Source organism: Lepus europaeus, chromosome 3 (assembly GCF_033115175.1).
Source record: "Lepus europaeus isolate LE1 chromosome 3, mLepTim1.pri, whole genome shotgun sequence".
Lineage (NCBI taxonomy): Eukaryota > Metazoa > Chordata > Mammalia > Lagomorpha > Leporidae > Lepus > Lepus europaeus.
In genome coordinates this window covers 150278348-150296355 of record NC_084829.1, presented here as the reverse complement: position 1 = coordinate 150296355, position 18008 = coordinate 150278348, and the positions used below count along the sequence as shown (strand labels likewise).

The following is an 18008-nucleotide window of genomic DNA, read 5'->3' as shown; positions in this document are numbered from 1 at the left end:
AGTTCTTGTCCCCATATCAGCAATAACCAGCCCAGTGAGCACCATGCCACATCACCAGTCAACGCCTCTCATGTGTTAGTCATCAAAGCCCCAAACCGGGAAGCCAGGGTGCCACGTGCTCTCTCCACTGGCCCGTTCCTCCCGTGGAATGTACTGGAACATACTTTGGCTTTGCCATCCCTGCTTCTATCTCCCTAAACTATAATTCGTTACTCTATTGGCGAGAGAGAATCGAGGCCAGCTGGTGACCGCCGATGACACCATGGCATTAGTTCCCGATCCCAGGAAGGGTGATGACGTGAGATGAGGCCCCACCTACCAGCTTCCCGAATGTGGGGGGCAAGAGTCTGTTTGATTTCTGGGATGACAGCGTGTCACCGGGATTCAAGCGGCCCTTCATCTCATAGTGTGTGTCACACACACACACACACGCACACGCATGCACAACAGGACAAAGCCATGGGAGAGAAGTCAGCAATGAATAACGTGGCCTTAGAGCAGAACTGACACTGATGGACTGACAGTCCTTCGGGGCTGTGAGAGTCTTCAGTGCGAATTCTGCTGATTCTTTCAATTGCCTGCACTGGAAAGGGCAAAGGAAGTTCTAGTTACAAAAACCAACTATTTCAGGTTTATTATGCTCTGAGCTCCTCAAACCACTCTTCCTGTCAGGAGCGGCACCTGCAGGGCCCGCTCTGGGTTTCTGGGCTGGCTCCTGCAGGTAGGGAAGTCGGTTTTATCCTCCAGCTCATCCCTGATGGGGGCAGGGCCCCCTGAGAAAGCAGAGCCAGGCTCCTCTGGGCTAAGAGCAGTTCCCTGGGCTCCAGGACCTGCCAACACACAGATGTGGCTCCAGATCCCTGGCTAGCTGTTGGCTGTAATCGCCTTTCATCTGCCCTTTATTTCTATTTTTTTTAAACTAATTTTCATTCATTTCATGTGTTTGAAGGGGTGCACAGAGAGACAAAGATCTCCCACGTGCTAGTTCACTCCCCAAATACCAGCAACAGCTGGGGCTGGGCCAAGCTGAAGCCTGAAGCCAGGAACTTGAGCCGGGTCTTCCGTATGGCTGGCTCAGCCACCTGCTGCCTTCCAGGGTGTCCATCAGCAGAAAGCTGGAAGCGGGAACAGAGCTGGGACTTGAACTGGGGCACCCCGATATGGGATGCGAGCACCCCAAGTGACATTTTAACCGCTGTACCCAGTGCCTGCCCCCTGCCCCTTATTTCTGCGAGGCAGAGTGCTGTCCCCCTTCTCTAAACAACAACAAAAACCCAGTCATAGCTGGGTAAGTAAGTACGCAGGCCTGTTAGGGCAGCAGGACATTAGAGGATGTTGCAAAGAAATAAACAATATTGCTATACTCTCAAGATAAAATAATAACACGAAGGAATAAACACAGACTTCTGAAAGCAGTGATGGGTGCCATGGTGTGACGGGCAGGCCTTGTCACTGCTTCCCCGCCTTGTAAGCCTTGCTTCTAACTCAGGTCGTTGCAATCAAACCATAATCGTGTTTTCCATTTGCGGCTCCAATCCGTTTTCTTGCTGGAATTTTACACCAGGTGCTTTTCTCAAGTGGTGTGCCAGCCGGGCCAGAGCTCCTTGTCCACGCAGGTAGATCTCACGCACACTCACAGACATTTCCATCAAGGGACTCGCGTGCAGAGCACACGCGCATTTGGTCACCCCAGCAACACGCCCAGGACAAGGAAGGCAGGGAACACTGACAATGGGAACACTGACAATCTCAGTCTCTCTGGGGAGAAACGGCTTGGGCTCCGAGCTCAAGGTGTTGGAATTCACACCTGGTGCCTCTCACCTTCCTCTCTAAGCTGAGTTTGGGGACAGAAGACATCGGCTCACTCCTGTCTTTCCTGAGTGTGTCTGGAGGGAGGCCCGCCCCGAGACACACCTGCCCTGGAGCAGAGCTCGCCGCCGAGGGCACTTACCTGGGTCTTTGTAGATGCTGAGCACGCCCTTGAAGTAATGAGGTAAAAATCTTTCCAGTAAAAGCAGCACATCTTCCAACTCTTCGAGGATCCCCACGAGCAGGAAGTTTTCATTCACGTTCAGCTTCGCGCGTTCAAGGGCCCACTCGCCAGGCTCCCTTTGTGGAGACAAAAATTATTTCAAACCCGCAATTCATTTTTGAAATGCAGCGGCAGCGGCAGCGGCAGCGGCAGGCACCGAGTCTATCCCTCTGCCCTCCCACTGCGACTGTGCCAGTCCACCTCCGAGTTCCTTCAGGGACAAAGGCAGGTGTGGCCTTGTCCAGAGCACCCCTGGTCCCTCTAGCTCCGGTCTCCTCTCGTCACCCTCACCTGTGCATAGCGCCCAGTCCAGGGCCTTGAACTTGGGGAGCCCTGCCTCAGTATTTGCTGAAAGATGAACACAGGCCGAGGCGGTTAGGACTTAATAGGCACGGATCAAAGGGTGATTACAGAAGGGCTATTTTTTTTTTGACAGACAGAGTTAGACAGTGAGAGAGAGATAGAGAGAAAGGCCTTCCTTCCGTTGGTTCACCCCCCAAATGGCCGCCACGGCTGCCGCGCTGCGCCGATCTGAAGCCAGGAGCCAGGTGCTTCTCCTGGTCCCCCATGGGGTGCAGGGCCCAAGCACCTGGGCCATCCTCCACTGCCATAGCAGAGAGCTGGCCTGGAAGAGGAGCAACCGGGACAGAATCCGGCGCCCCGACTGGGACTAGAACTCGGGGTGCCGGCGCCGCAGGCGGAGGATTAGCCTAGTGAGCCGCGGCGCCAGCCAGAAGGGCTATTTAATAACAGGAGGATCAAACCACGCCATGAAATAGGTAAGACGTTCTGAAGTCTGCAATTCAGTGCAGAGCAGTGCTGTGGAGACCAGCTTGTCCGGTCACGCCTGCGGATCATATTAGGAGAGATCACATAAAGAGAAGTCTTCCCCCCCTCCCCCCCATTATTGAATTACAGAAGGAGAGCGGCGTAATCTCCTTATAGGCTCAATCTCTTAGCCAACATTCTGTAAGTGAGAAATAGAACCTCAGGAGCGAGGCTCCCGGCTGGGCTGCCTTTTACCGTCTGGGAGAATTTGGCTCAGCCAAGGTTCTTCTTTTGGGAAATGGTAGGAATCACCCTTGCCAAGCTCAAAGAACTGTTGCAAAGGCTGAACCAGGTGACATCTGGGAAGAGTTCTGAAAATCACCGTAGGGGATCCGAGCTCGGGCATCATGAGTGCTCTCCCCGAGAGTGGGGATTGTAAGATTTCAGAAATACTTCAGGGAGTTACAATCAGGTTCCTTAGAATAAATCTCTTCATTGTGATTGGCCTCAAATCTTTCCAGTATCTGACGCGTTGAACGTGAACCAGGAGGTGTTTATTATGGGCCACGGGCAGGGTGAAGGGAAGCTGCCTGAACTCAGGAAGTTTGTGAAGAAGCGGAAGACTGATCGTCCCTGTCTCAGAGTTGGGGCCACAAGCAAGCTCCTGTGTTCGGGTAAGCGAAACAGAACAGCACTAGCCACAGCGCACCTGATCATGAACTGAGCTCACGGCGCAGCGAAGCCCTGCTCAGTGGTGCTGCAGCTTACACCGCTGTGCCCCGGGCCTTTTCAGCACACAACCACTCTCTAATCAACGTTTCCCTCGGGGAAAATGTCACTTCTGGAACCTTCTTTGTTTTCTACCATGCAAAGCCAACGATGTGTTGTTGCTGCCATTTCTTCTTTGGGTTGCAGATGTTTGTCTAACACAGGGGATTTCAGCTGCAGCCACGTGGGACCCCTGGGAGGCTGCCCCAAATGCCCGTGCCCATCTCAGAGACTTAGGGGCTCCCAACATGTTCCGCAGGGATGATGATTCAGGAGGTGAGCAGACCACACCCCGAGGGCCCCAACGACCCAAGTAAGCTACTTCCGGAAGGAGGTCATGCACTGAACCAAAGCCAACAGGTGACCCCTAGAAAGCACTTGCCTCTCCTTCTGCTAGGGATGTCTCAGGCGCACCACACAGTGGAATGCTGGGTATGAATTTCCTGTGTCAGACCCAGTGAGAAGAGGGCAGGGCTAAGCCTGCTCCGTCCTTACCTGCACCTGGGATGCTGTCCACAGAAGTATGGGATGATGTAAAATAACCTGGGGTTGGAACATTCCGGATAGTTTTCAAGAATACACTCGTTGATATCCTAGAAGAGAAGGCAGAGCAGTGAGATGTCTGTGGTCTCTGTACTGTGTTGTCAGGTGCCTACGGTTTAAGCAGACGTAGAACACTCAGAACATTTGCTTATGTTCTCCCAACATCCTGGTCCCCTGGCCAGGTGCACAACGGCTGAGCCGCTTCAGAGAGCGACTGCTTTGTGGAGTGAGCTGCGTCTCTGCTCCGGCCCACAGCGCCAAGTTTCCGGTTCAATCACAGGAGCAGTTCTGACACTGGGCCTGGTGGTGGCCCCAGCAGCAACCAGCCAGCCCTTGATAAACGTTTGTTGAATGAATTCAGTTTGAGTTACACTTGTTTTTAAATATTTTACTTGAGAGGCAGAGAGACAGACAGACAGACACACACACACACACAGACAGCGAGTGAGCACCAGAGAAATCTATTTATTGATTCACTCCCCCAAAGCCTGCAACAACTGGGGCTGGGCCAGGCTAAAGCCAGGAACCAGGACTCAATCCAGTCTCCCAGGTGGAGGTAGGGACTCAACGACTGGAATCACTACTTGCTTCTCAGGGCGCATTAGCGGGAAGCTAGAATTGGGAAGGGAGCTGGGACTCGAAAGCAGGCATTCTGATGTGGGATGTGGGAATCCCAGGTGGCTCCTCAGCCACTGCACCCAAATGTCCACCTCTGAGTTCATTCTTAACGAATTCTGACTTCATCAGACACCTGTACGGCCAAGCTGCAGCAATGCCAGCCCCCGTGCATCCATCACCCAACCATTATCAAGTCCCCACAATGGTCTCATAAAGGGCTGTGCATCTCAGAGGGGCTGCAGCATCCTTTCTAACATTTGACTAGGGTAGAAAGTGGCCAGGCGCTTCCCAGGCAGAGCTGTGCTTTCCAGAGGTCCTCTTGCTCTAAGATGAGGTTGAGCAGGGCGTGTCTGTGATGGGTGGGGCTTTGCAAGGGCTTGCAGTGGTGGGTGGGGCTGAGAGGAGGGCTCAGAACCAACCTGCATTCATGTAGATTAATCTGGACAGGCCTGGCTCTGAGGCCATCCCAAGGACAAAAGACAACCCAACGGACAAACCAGCCAAGCCACTGTGGGATGCTTTCCCAGAGCCAACATTGGCAAGGAGGGCCAAGAGTGGCTATAACTCCCAAACATGCTGTGTGAAGTTTAGAGGCTGGGGGAAGCCAGTGTAACTGGTATCACTGGGGTAGGTTGTCAGCCATTACAATGTTTTTAACTCAAGTTAAGAATGAGAAAAAAATATACCATGAACTTTTTTTTTTTTTACAATTTTTGCATACTTCTTCAATCTGTATGCCAACTACATCGCACAATTGAAATACTGAGTTCAACTGCAACAAGAAGAATCAGTAACAGACACACCTAAGGGCTGAGTTTCCCGCAGGAGCAGAGGTGTGGTTTCCAGGGGGAGCAAACCCAGTGGGGGACACTGGTCCCTGCCGGCTTGTGTTTCCATGAAGGATGGCTAAGGACACCTTGCTGTATACAGAAGCGCATTAAAAAATGGAAGATGTTAGGCCCCAAATACCGTTCTAGGAATAATTTGACACAGGGAGATGTATAGAGGGATGTTCACTGCAGATAAGTGTACTGCTGTCACAGTAGCTCCATGTCTTCATTTTGCTGAACTGAAGCTAAATGCTGGCTTTGCCAATAATCAGACTAATTTTTAAAAAATTTTTTATTAATGGCACACCCTACTTTATTTGCATTGCACTTGTCTTACCTGTTCTTTCTTTATTTTTAAAGTAAGCCCCTTTAAACAGAATGTTCTGTATGGGCAATTGCAAAGACACAGGATGGAGACTTTAATGGCATTCTGATACATGAGTGGAAATTGCATAAGTCAGCTCTTTTCATATATATATTTAAAATTTTTTGACACACAAAAATTGTGCACACATACGGGGCACTATGTGAAGCGTTGATAAATGTATATATCATGTGAAATCCAATCACAGTAAACATATGTATCTCCTGAAATATTTATCATTGATGGTGGAAACATTAAAATCCTTTCTTTTGGCTCTTTTTTCCTCCAATTCTTTTCAGACTAATGTATAATTTAACAGATAACATTTGCATGAAAATTCTAGAAACTGGCCCAGAGCAGGCCAGCTAAAGCTGCAAAGTAGTCTGGTCCCAGTCAGCATGAACAGAGGCCTGAAGTCAATGACTACAAACTGGAGACAACGACCGTGACTCTGACCAGCCCCCTCTCGCCTGGCCAGAGCCAACATACAGCTGATCCTGTTCTTTGTCGCCCTGTTCCTGATCTCCCTACATCTCCCGTTTCTGCACCCTTCAAAAGCTCTCCTGCTATCCTGAAAACCTGAGGTGCTCTTGGGGAGAGCTGAGTTCCCCATCTCCCAAGATTTCCAGATCTTGAATAAATCTGATTTCCTGGCGCCACCTCTTGTCTGGCTTGAGCATCGGCTTTCAAGGGACAGCATCCTGACCTTGTTTTCCAGATTACTACAGCAAACTACAGCAGAACTCTGATGTCCACTGGTGGGGGGCTGGCTGGAAGAGAAGGGATGTACATTCATATGATGGGCCCTGGATACCCAGAGAGGTTGAGAAGGATCTCTGTGCTGTCCTGAAAAGTGTCTTTGATCAATGTTCAAATAAAAAAACAGGGGGCTGGCGTTGTAGCATAGTGGGCAAAGCTGCTGCCTGTGATGCTAGCATCCCATAGGGGTGCCGGTTTGTGTCCGTGCTGTTCCACTTCTGATCCGGCTTCCTGCTAATGGCCTGGGAGAGCAGAGGAAGATGGCACAAGTGTGTGGGCCCCTGCTCTGATGTGGGGGACCCAGATGAAGCTACCGGCTCCTTGTTTTAGTTTGGCGCTGCCCTGCCACTGTAGTCATATGGGGAGTGAACCAGTAGATGTAAGACACACACCCCCACTCTGTAAGTCTGTCTTTCAAATAAATAAATAAATAAATCTATATTTTAAAACAAAGTAGACTGGTGCTGTGGTATAGTGGGTTAAGGCGCAGCCTGCAGTGCTGGCATCCCATATGGGCACTTGTTCAAGTCCCGGCTGCTCTACTTCCTATCCAGCTCCCTGCTGATGGCCTGGGAAAGCAGTGGAGGATGGCCCAAGTGCTTGGGCCTCTGCACCCACATGGGAGACCTGGATGAAGCTCCTGGTTCCTGGCTTCAGTCTGACCTAGCTCCAGTTGTTGAGGCCATTTGGGGAGTGAACCAGCAGATGGAAGACCTCTTTCCCTCTCTCTGTAACTCTGCCTTTCAAGTAAAATAAATAAATCTTAAAAAAAGCAGATTATAGGGCAACATGAACGTGTAGGACAACATAAAAATAAACATGTTTAAATACAAAAATATCAGGAAGGACGCACACCAAACTGTTAAAAGTGATTCTTTCTTGTGATAGGCATAATGCGAGCTAGGAATACTTTGAGCTTTCACTTTTATTCATGTTTGAAACATTAGTTTTTACTATCATGTGTGCATTTTACTTTCTCCATGAGAAAACTCGAGAGACTTCTATCCTGGAAACCAATCCCAGCTGTGTGGAAGGGAGGCTGCGCATGGCCATAAGGATGTCCTGACCTCCCTCCTCTCCCAGGTGGTCCTATGGCAAGTGGCCTCTCCCCTTCACCACCTGACCTATTGGTCCAAGGACTCAGGCACCTCCCCATGCAGCCACAGAGTGCCCATACATAAGCAAGAGATTGAGTGGACACAGGGCAGAAGGAAAGTGCCAGGACACATAGTCCCTGGAACAAGAAAGGAAGCAGCCGCCCCTTGCACCTGCTCAGCGTGCCAGAATCTGTTCCCAGGACGTCAGCTGCAGCGGGAGCAGAGGAGGTGTGGGGACAGGAGAGGAACATTTCCCTACTGGAATCTACAAGCACCTTCACAAGGTCAGTTAACAGGAAGACATAAATTCCTAGTGTAAAATGTGCAGTTAACCATTCTTCTTTTCTTAGACCCAAGCATATCCCTGGGGAGCCCATCAGGTTGATGAATAGCGTTCACACAACCCCTGCCACGGAGGCACTGCGGGACTTGAGTGAAGGGTGACACAGGCAGAAGGGGCGGGAGGCAGAATGAAGCCTGGGGGGTGGGTGCCCCTCACATCCCGGAAAGACCAGGGACATGGCCTCCGGGCAGCGCCCTCAGGACTGCTCCTGGCCACTCACGCTGTAGAACTGAGACCTGGGGGGAGGGGCCTTGCAGCTTCTTTGGAGACAGAACGTTCTTAGCTTTCCTCTTCTGCCAGGGCCTCTCAGTGCTCCTGGGCCCTTTCAGTTCCCTCGGTGGTAATGGTTTTAGCTTTGGTGCAAGGCTTCATCATCCTGCGCTGGTTTACAATCACTTTGTGTTTTTTTTTCTTAAAGATTTATTTTTTTCTTAAAGATTTATTTATTTATTTGAGAGGCAGAATGACAGAGAGGCAGAGGCAGAGGCAGGGAGAGGGAGAGGGAGAGGGAGAGGGAGAGGGAGAGGGAGAGGGAGAGGGAGAGGGAGAGAGAGAGGGAGAGAGAGAGGGAGAGAGAGAGAGAGAGAGAGAGATCTTGCATTTGCTGGTTCACTCCCTAATTGGCTGCGACAGCCGGAGCTGTGCCGATCCAAAGCCAGGAGACAGGAGCTTCTTCCGGGTCTCCCAAGCAGGTGCAAGGGCACTTGGGCCATCTTCTACTGCTTTCCCATGCCACAACAGATTGCTGGATTGGAAAAGGAGCAGCTGGGACTCGAATCAGTGCCTATATGGGATGCTGGCACTGCAGGCAGTGGCTTTACCTCTACGCCACAACACCGGCTCCTACAATCACCTTGAATACTTACTTATCTTTGCATATATATATATATATATATATATATATATATAAAATGCAAAATAGATATAGAAGTGATTGTGCAATTTCCTTTTTGCTGTATGCAGTGCTTGCAGGGGAAGATTTCCTTAAACAAAAAGCTTTAATACAATTTTCAAGCTTTTCTTTTCTTTTTATTTATTTATTTTTTTGACAGGCAGAGTGGATAGTGAGAGAGAGAGACAGAGAGAAAGGTCTTCCTTTTTGCCGTTGGTTCACCCTCCAATGGCCGCTGCAGCCGGTGCATCTCGCTGATCTGAAGCCAGGAGCCAGGTGCTTCTCCTGGTCTCCCATGCGGGTGCAGGGCCCAAGGACTTGGGCCATCCTCCACTGCCTTCCCGGGCCACAGCAGAGAGCTGGCCTGGAAGAGGGGCAACCGGGACAGAATCCGGCGCCCCAACCGGGACTAGAACCCGGTGTGCCGGCACCGCAAGGTGGAGGATTAGCCTGTTAAGTCACGGCGCCGGCCAAATTTTCAAGCTGTTCCCTAAGATCATCACCACAGTGATGACTTGAGCCAAGCCAAGCCACTTGCACGCATTTGACCTAGGACTTGCCCATCTGTGCACCCTCTTCTTGCCTGCGCCTAGCCCTCTTTGAAGACTGGGTCTTAACAGAAGAGCCCACTCTGCTCATGGGCTCCTACCAGTAGGCCGATGAGACAATCCTCCAGCGAGCATTCCAGGTATCTCTGAAAACCCTTTTAAAGACCCAAACTATAAACGAATGAGACTGCTCAGGCTGGAATTTGTTCTGGCCTGTCCTAGTCGTAAAAGCACACACTTACTCCTCCTAGCTGTTCTTTGTGGGCTCGTTTTTCACTCTGATCTGACAGGAGAAATTATCTTCATTGATTTATTCCCGCAGCATCTCATGGGCACGCTCATCGTGCTAAGGGTGCTGGGGAGCGGCGAGGCTCCAAGTCAACGCCAGTCACCCCGGCAGCTCCCGGAGTTGCGCCTGACTCCTCCTCACTCTGCTGTCCATGCCCAGTCCTGACATGAAACCAAAATCCTACCATCTCAGGACTGAACCATAAAAATCTGCCTATGAAACTGTGAATGCACGTGTCTCACTTCCTAAACCAGCCAGCTCTGAAGGAGAGTTTTGGGAGCTGAAGACCCAGAAAAGGTGCTGATTTCTTTGACTGCAAAACTTGCAAGGTGCTAGAAGGCTTTTGCTCAGCATTTACCATTTAGAGTTTTCTCCCCCTTTCAACAGAAGGCGGATGGGGAGAAGCACCAAGGTGGCAACAGACAGATCTCAGCTCAACTCTTGCCTGCACCACTTGCTGGTTGTGGGGACCCTGACAAGTGTCCATTCTCAGAGGCTCATTCTCGTCCCCTGTAGAGTGGGGACAGTAATACTTGCCTCCTAGACCCATAACTAAGATTAGAGATCACATATGCCAATTTCTTTACCGGCCACTCAAATCCTGATTACACTACCTTTGTTATCCCTTTAGCATTTCCATTCCTTTTTCTTTTGCTTTTATTTTCTACATCAATTCCAATGATATCCCTAGTTTTAAAAATAGTGACGAGCTAACTCATAGAGAAAACAGAGATTAAAAACAATTATGGAAATATGAAATGTGTTCTTCATATTACTAAAGGAAATAATAGAATTTGGTAGGAAAACAAATGGTATCTTGCAAAAACAATCAAAATATACCAGTGTGGAATTTTAGACTTATTGTATCTCACCGTAATCTCCATACAAAACAATGCAATACTATGACACAAAAAAAGCCTCCTTTTTCATGTTCCCATAACCTGCTTGAGAGCCAATCTTCACACTCAGAATATAGACAGTAGGAAGCAGATGAGGGTGAAGGACGCGGCAAAGAACAGTCCACTGTGCTGGCTCTGACTCCGCGCACCACAGCTTTGACAGAAGTGGGAGAGAGCATCGTTCCCCATCAAGGCAGTACTTGAGTCCTTGACCTGCAGACGGAGCCTGGTCATCGGAGTGCAACTTTAACGGGCTAGTCGATTTAGACAAATGGAGTGGATGTGGCTTAAGTTAGCTTTTATTGCATCACGCTCACCCTCGTAAGCGTTTTGAAAGCCTTGTAAAAAACTTGGAGCCAGATGGGAAGAGCCAAGTGGGACGTCCCAGTGAGGCCGAGCGGACTTGCAAACGGCAGATGGCCAGACACCACCATCCTCCCATCCCACGTGCGTCAGGCCTGCATCACGGACGCCGCACTCTTTCTCGTAAAGATGGAAAGCGCCCTTCAGAATCCTTCCCAACACAGTCCTGCAGGAGGCAGCGCAGCACAGTGCGTGCCACTGGATGCCCCTCACACCACAGCTGAATTCATGGCTGTGTGTCCCACAGCAGGAATTTCCGGGTAAGTGAGGGATCATTCTAAACCCATTTTACCCAACATCCTTATTCATTGGGAAACATCCTCCAAAGGAGCACTTAAATCATGAAACAGAAACACACAAGACCAAGTATCTTTTTAAGTTCCTCACTTGGGCTCCAAGATTGTGAATTTCAAGTTTCCACTGTATTAAATAATAATAAAAAAGAAGTAGCCACAGTTTGAGCCTGAAATGTCCCATCATAAAATGAGGATCAATGTGGTTGCTAGCTCAGTTTTTGTTAGATTTCTGCAGGCCTTTTGTAATGACCTACAACACAGATTATGGAGCATTCAAGATGACTGTGGGCAGATCCCTTGCAATGGAAGCTGCAAATGTTGCCACCCGGAAGTGTCCTTGGCCTTCTCCTACAGCACAATGTTACTAAAAGAAAGAACCATGGTCACTGAGATGAAGGGTTTTTGGTGCTTTTCAGGGACGTGGAGACTGCAACTACAATGATTTGATAAAGAGCTTGGAAAATTTGGGGACTTCTATCTTTGTTGCACAATATTTATGAGTATGTTTATAAGATAAAAATTACAAATAATTATAAATAATAATAAATTAATAACATTTGATATATAAAAATTATGCAGAATAATATATCTGATTATAAATAACCACAGTCATTTAAAATATTCACAGATGATATGGAAGTTTAAGAAAAATGCCTATATAAAAACAATGGTAAATGATATATATGTGTATATATAATAATGACTATAATCTATTGGTTATTCTTTTTAAAAGATCAGTGTTTTACAAATAGACTGGAAGAAAATAGACCAAAAACCTCAGCAATGGTTTGGTTTAAGAATGGTGGAATTATGGATTTCCCACCCCGTTTTCTTTTTAATCTCAAAATCTGATTTGATGTTTCAATGATGCTTGGGGGAAAAAAAGAAATTCAAACATTTTTGTCAAAGTAACACATATACATGTCAAAAAGAAAAGGAAGCAACCAAAAGCAAATGTTATAAAGGGGGTCATAATGAGAAACAGCTCTGTCCTGTTCTACTCTCTTCCTCCTCTTGGTGGTGTTTCTCAAAGGTAAGAACCTCATTTAACTGCTTCTATGCCTTACTATTTTGTTTGCATTACTTCTTTGTTTTGTTGGAGTGCTTCCTCAAGTATTTTTCACTCTACTTTTTTTTGGCTTACAGTATGAATGACAGGGAGTTTGTGGCCAGTAACATTCTCAGTACTTTGAAGGGTGTATGTGTGTGTGTGTGTTTAAATAGTTTTCTGTTTAAACTGTGCTGTGGCATAGTAGGCTAAGTAAGCCTCCACCTGCAGCGCTGGTTTCCCATACAGGTCCTGGTTCATAGCCTGGCTGCTCCTCTTCCAATCCAGCTCTCCACTATGGCCTGGGAAATCAGTGGAGGATGACCTGGGTGCTTGGGCCCTTGCACCCATGTGGGAGACCTGGAGATTACTGCCTTCAGATTGGCCCAGCTCCAACTATTGCAGCCATTTGGGGAGTGAATCAACAGATGGTAGAGCTTTCTCTGTCTCACCGTCTCTCTCTCTGTAACTTTCTCTCTCTCAGATAAATAGATAAATCTTTAAAAAAAAATAGTTTTCTTTATTCTAGATTCCCTTGTAATTGGATTTTGGGCTTTGATCTGATTCTTATTCTTTCATCATTTCTTACTCCTTGTCTTTTTGCTCTTCTAAGACAATTTTTAGTGTCTCCTCCGTTGTATTGCATTTTTATTGTGACAATCATGTTTAAATGTCTAAGAATTCTTTGACACATATGATTTCCTTTTCATAGCACCCTGCTGCTTTTATAGATGCACGCTACTCTCAAGTCTCTGAAGCTAAACAGAGCTCATTCTTCCAGTTTCTTCTTTTTCCTGAGATTTCTGCTTCCTTCAGGAACACAGTTTCCATTTGCTTGTTTCAAGCCTTCTCTTTCCAAGTGTAGTCTTTCTTCAAATATTGACAGACATTTGCTTCTCCATTCATTTGTATTTCATGAGTCAATGAAAACAGAGAGGGAGCCATACTGGGAGGGCAAGGTTTATCAGCCAGTGGGCTTCAGCATTCTGCTGGTGATTATTTAATCAATAGATTGGGACGTCTTTTCTCTGGGGACATGCAAATGCTTTGGGAATGAACCAGTTTTCCACTTGGGAGCCAGCCACTGGGTGCTGATTCCACAAAGTGAGCTCTGGTCAATCCTTCCACTATGGGCTTCTTGCCTGATTCCGGTCCTCCAGCCCAAACAACCCCACCCAGTGTGCAGGCAGACAGCATTCTTGTTCACTTGTCTGTCCTGGGCTCCTTGGGCTCCCCAGGCTTTGTCTTCTTGGACCTCCTTTATCAATGACCGGCATTCTACTCCTTCTCCCTGGTATTTATTCCTGCAGGTTCAGTCCCTTTGTTGTCCTCACTGCTTTGTGTCTGTGTGAAATTCCTTTATCATCATCATCACATGAATGGAGTCTGGTCCCCCTGTCTTCGTGCACTGAGATCTGTTCAGCTCAGGCTGGCTTTCCCAACCCTCCAAGCACAAGCAGCTTGGCTAATGCCCGGATGAGGCAGTACATAAAACTGATGCAAAAGAAAGCTCAACAGCAAATATCTAAGCCCTCAGAAATACCAATTTCAAATCTTTGTTACTTCAACGCTGTGTCTTATGTCAAATGTTAATGCAACATTAATAGGCATGTTAACATGGCCATCAGTGTTAAACATGCTTTTTAATTTACAACATAAACTCCTGGCTTTCTGGGAGTTTATTTATTTATTTATTTATTTATTTATTTTTTTCTCCTTGAAACCTATGGCAACTCAACAAGATAATTCCTCTCACCACGTAAGTCAATTCATCAACTGCACAGCAAGGCAGCCTAACCAGCAGGAACCTTATTGCATAAACACTTGATCACTTACAGAAGCCAGGAGGCAAAGAGAAACAGAAATTTCTGAGTAAGGCCAAGACGGGAAGCAGCAACCAAACAAATGGCCCTGGGTTCTCGCTGGGCCTTCAAAGGGAATATTAGATAGGAAAATGCAAGAAAGCAACGAGGAAGCACCTGGCCTCTGTGCCTTGCCAGTTCCTCTGCTCCAGAGGGCTAGGGACAGATGGACATTTCTCCCCGACGGCCAAGAGAAACCTTCCCATCTTCCAGGAGACTGGTCATCTTGACTATTTTTTGAAACGTTGAATGCACAAATGTAGCTGAATGCGTGACACCATCATTTTGCCGTAGAACTCCAGTGAGGAGAAATCACTGTCTTCTCTGGGACTTGGAGTCCCAGGAGAATGTTCAAGAAAGATGACCACCGACAAAAGAAGGCGAGCGTGCCATAGCAAAACAGACGATGCTGACTGCAGTTACGGAGCCCGGGAAAGACAGGAGACAGAGGGTTGGTTCAATGCGCACATCTCGGGGTGAGGCAAGATGCTCACTGTGAGTGGGCCGGGGGCAGTGGTCTGGACCAGTTGTTTTTAGGTGGTCACAAGGATCTTGTGGGCCACAGCAGGGGTCCTCATAGAGGCAATCTTCTCCAGTGTCTGGCAATGATCAGGTTCAGACAGGGAGACACGCAGGTGCCATGTCACAGGATCCCAGGTGTCTTCAGGTCTGTCTGCTCCCTCCTCCAACTTGCCCCATTCCTGCGTGTGACCCTGTTGGTTTGTCACTTGCTGTTACTGCCCTCCCAGTTCCCTTGAGATTCCTCCCCTCCCACAGGCATGCAGAGTTCTCTGGCTCCCACCCCCCCCCCCCCCCCCCAAGCACCATCCATCAAAATGGACTCTCAACTCAGGGTCTGGTGGAAATAATCTCATAAATTAATGCTCACAGATAGCAATATGCGATGAAGTTAAATGTGTTCCTGGAAATGTTTGCATTTTAATAGGGGCCAGTCCTTTAACCCAAAGAGTGAGTTTCTAATGGTAGGGGGAAGAGAGAGGAGGCAGGGAAGGACTAACCTTTATTGAACTTCTACCACTTTCTTCGATAAAAGCTTGTGGGATGATGAATAAGGAGTACATTGGAGACGTCATTTATTTTATCTTATCACATGGACAATGTTCAGGGACCACTGTCAACCTGGTGACAGAGAACACAGCTGCTGTGGAGGCCAGACCACGCTGTTCAGGTCCTTGCCCTTGGTCTACTAGGAAATCACCTTGAACTTGCTGTCAGTTCCTGAATCTTTCTCCATCATCTGGAGACTCCTCTGCTCAACCCTAAGGCCAATCCTGGGCCCAGAAAGGGGAGATTCTAGGAATTCCAGGAAAAGGAGCAGTCGAGGTTCACAGAGGGTCTATGATGGGGGAAGGCAGCACCCGATGGGCAGGGCTCCAGGGTTCCCTGCCTTCCCAAAGCCAGAGGAGCTCTGCTTTGCATGGCTTCACACACCGGCTTTTGAATAAAAGTTCGTTTGATCAAAGGACTCTCAATCTGAAAATCGTTGCTCGTGGCCAGCACGCTGGGGTTCAAGGTTGTGAACAGCTAGTGCGATCCACTCCTGTCCCCAAGTCTGGCCATCTTCCTTGCTTTAGAATGACGAGCCCTCTTGGCTGTTCACATCTGGTGACTGATGTGAGTAACAGGGTGTTTTGCTGCCTGTGTCTGGGCCTCTGTCTTAGCAGCTTCCTTAGCATCTTCCCCTGGTTGCCCCAATTCTAGGAGAAGCTGCTCCATTTGCTATTGCTAAGTTCTCCTCCTGGGGAATAGTCCCGCTCCTAAGTGTGAAGTCAGTAACCGGGTTCACTCATGAGCCTGCATTTTGAACATCTACCCCTAGATTCTGGGCCATTTACTGGGGCATCACTGGCACTTTGTCATGTCATTCCACTTCAGCTTGCCCACTGCCACTCTGGGTTCTGCCCACTCCAACGTGGGCATCAGGGTCTTGCACTCTATCACTTGGCTTCTCCCCCAGTCCTGTGTAAGCAGGCCCTCATTGTAGTGCCCAGAAGTCTGATTTCAACAATGGGTCATGACTGCTTACTCCCAGCATTAAACAGAGCCTTACGGGGAAAAAAAAAATGTGAGAAATCCATTTTCCTCTCTCTCTCCTTCAGGCCGTGGACACTTCTGTTCCTCTGCCCACTGTACCTTCAAAGAGGAGACTGGCAAAGCCACGTTAACCAAGGGAAGAGTAGATTTCTAATGAATGTAGTAGTGTCGAATGCTGTACGTATTATCCATATTCTAAGTGCTAGCTAAGTGGTAGCTTTTACTGAAATGACATTACAGTAGCTAATTTTGGTCTATCGTGTCAAGATCAAGCATTTTTAACAAAGCATGTCAATTCCTTGATTATTCTGGCTATCATTCTCCATTACGAATGAATGGAGTCCCTTTAAGGCTACAAAAAATTGTGGACATCAGCTTGGCCTTCAGGAAGGCACTGCACACAGGCGGGGTGCTGGGCTGGCTTCCCTAATTCAACTCCAAGAGCCTCCTGAAAGCCACACCTGCTGGATCCAGCGCCATCCTGGCTGCAGGGCACAGAGGACTGCCAAGTATGCAGAATTTTGCCAGACTGTATGGGCATTTTATTAGGTGAATAAATGTCTACAGATCCTAGTCTCAAACCATTGGGCCCAACACACTTTTGTCCAAACATTTTCAAAGGCAAAAGTGGAATACATTATCACTCACTGGTTCTTATAATTATAGTTTTCTTGGCTAACAATCATTTTCCTTCTGTATATTATGTCTGGAACATTAGTACAAAGGATGCCTTTAAACAGAGGTTAACCTTGGGGCTGGTGCTGTGGTACCGCTGGTTAACGCCCTGGCCTGATGTGTCAGCATCCCATATGGGCATCAGTTCAAGTCCTGGCTGCTCCATTTCCGATCCAGCTCTCTGCTATGGCTTGGGAAGCAATAGAAGATGGCCCAAGTCCTTGGGCCCCTGCACCCATGTAGGAGACCCGGAAGAAGCTTCTGGCTCCTGGCTTCAGATTGGTGCAGCTCTGGCTGTTGCGGCCAACTGGGGAATGAACCATCGGATAGAAGACCTCTCTCTCTATCTCTCTGCCTCTCCTCTCTCTGTGTAACTCTGACTTTCAAATAAATAAATAAATCTTAAAAAAAAAGCGGTTAACCTCACTGGGAGTTACTTACTAAACCAATGGCTACCCTAAATTTTGCACCAAGTGGGACATTAAAATGAAGGGACGTTCTCAGTGAAGGTCCACCTCACAAAAAAATTTGGGACATAAATTTATAGAATCATAATTTGAAAGGATTAAATTCAGTGATTAGTTGAAGGAGCCCAGGAAAAAGGTTGAGGAAAGCTGGTATTTCTTTAATGTCATTGATTGGAAATAAAACCCAAGAAAAATTTCATCTGGAATTCTAACTGCATTTCCAACCACAATTTTCTAATGCACCTTATATCTCTAATGTCACAATAAGGTCTAATGCATGTTTACTTCAGAGATTCTTAATTTAGGGTAACTGAAAATCATTTGCTTATTGTGTTTAAACAATTCAAGCTAAAATCTTAAACTACTGCCAAGATTCTTTAGTTATATTATGAATTAGGGCATCTGCTGTACAAAAGATATCACATGAAGTGCCTTGGCCACAAGTCACTGATAAACAATTGTGTCTTTCTTCACTTGTAGTTTACAATACGT

General features: G+C 47.7%; 1 protein-coding gene across 2 annotated transcripts in view; it reads right to left on the bottom strand.

Moving 5' to 3' along the window:
• UST (uronyl 2-sulfotransferase) overlaps nt 1–18008 on the bottom strand; it is a 306252-nt gene that overhangs the window by 49470 nt on the left and 238774 nt on the right. For both annotated transcript variants that reach the window (XM_062186900.1, XM_062186899.1), the window contains exons 6-7: nt 4064–4161; nt 1952–2109 (exon numbers count right to left, since the gene is read on the bottom strand). In XM_062186900.1, the coding sequence (XP_062042884.1) occupies nt 1952–2109; nt 4064–4161 (256 nt within the window). The remainder of the gene's footprint in view (nt 1–1951; nt 2110–4063; nt 4162–18008) is intronic.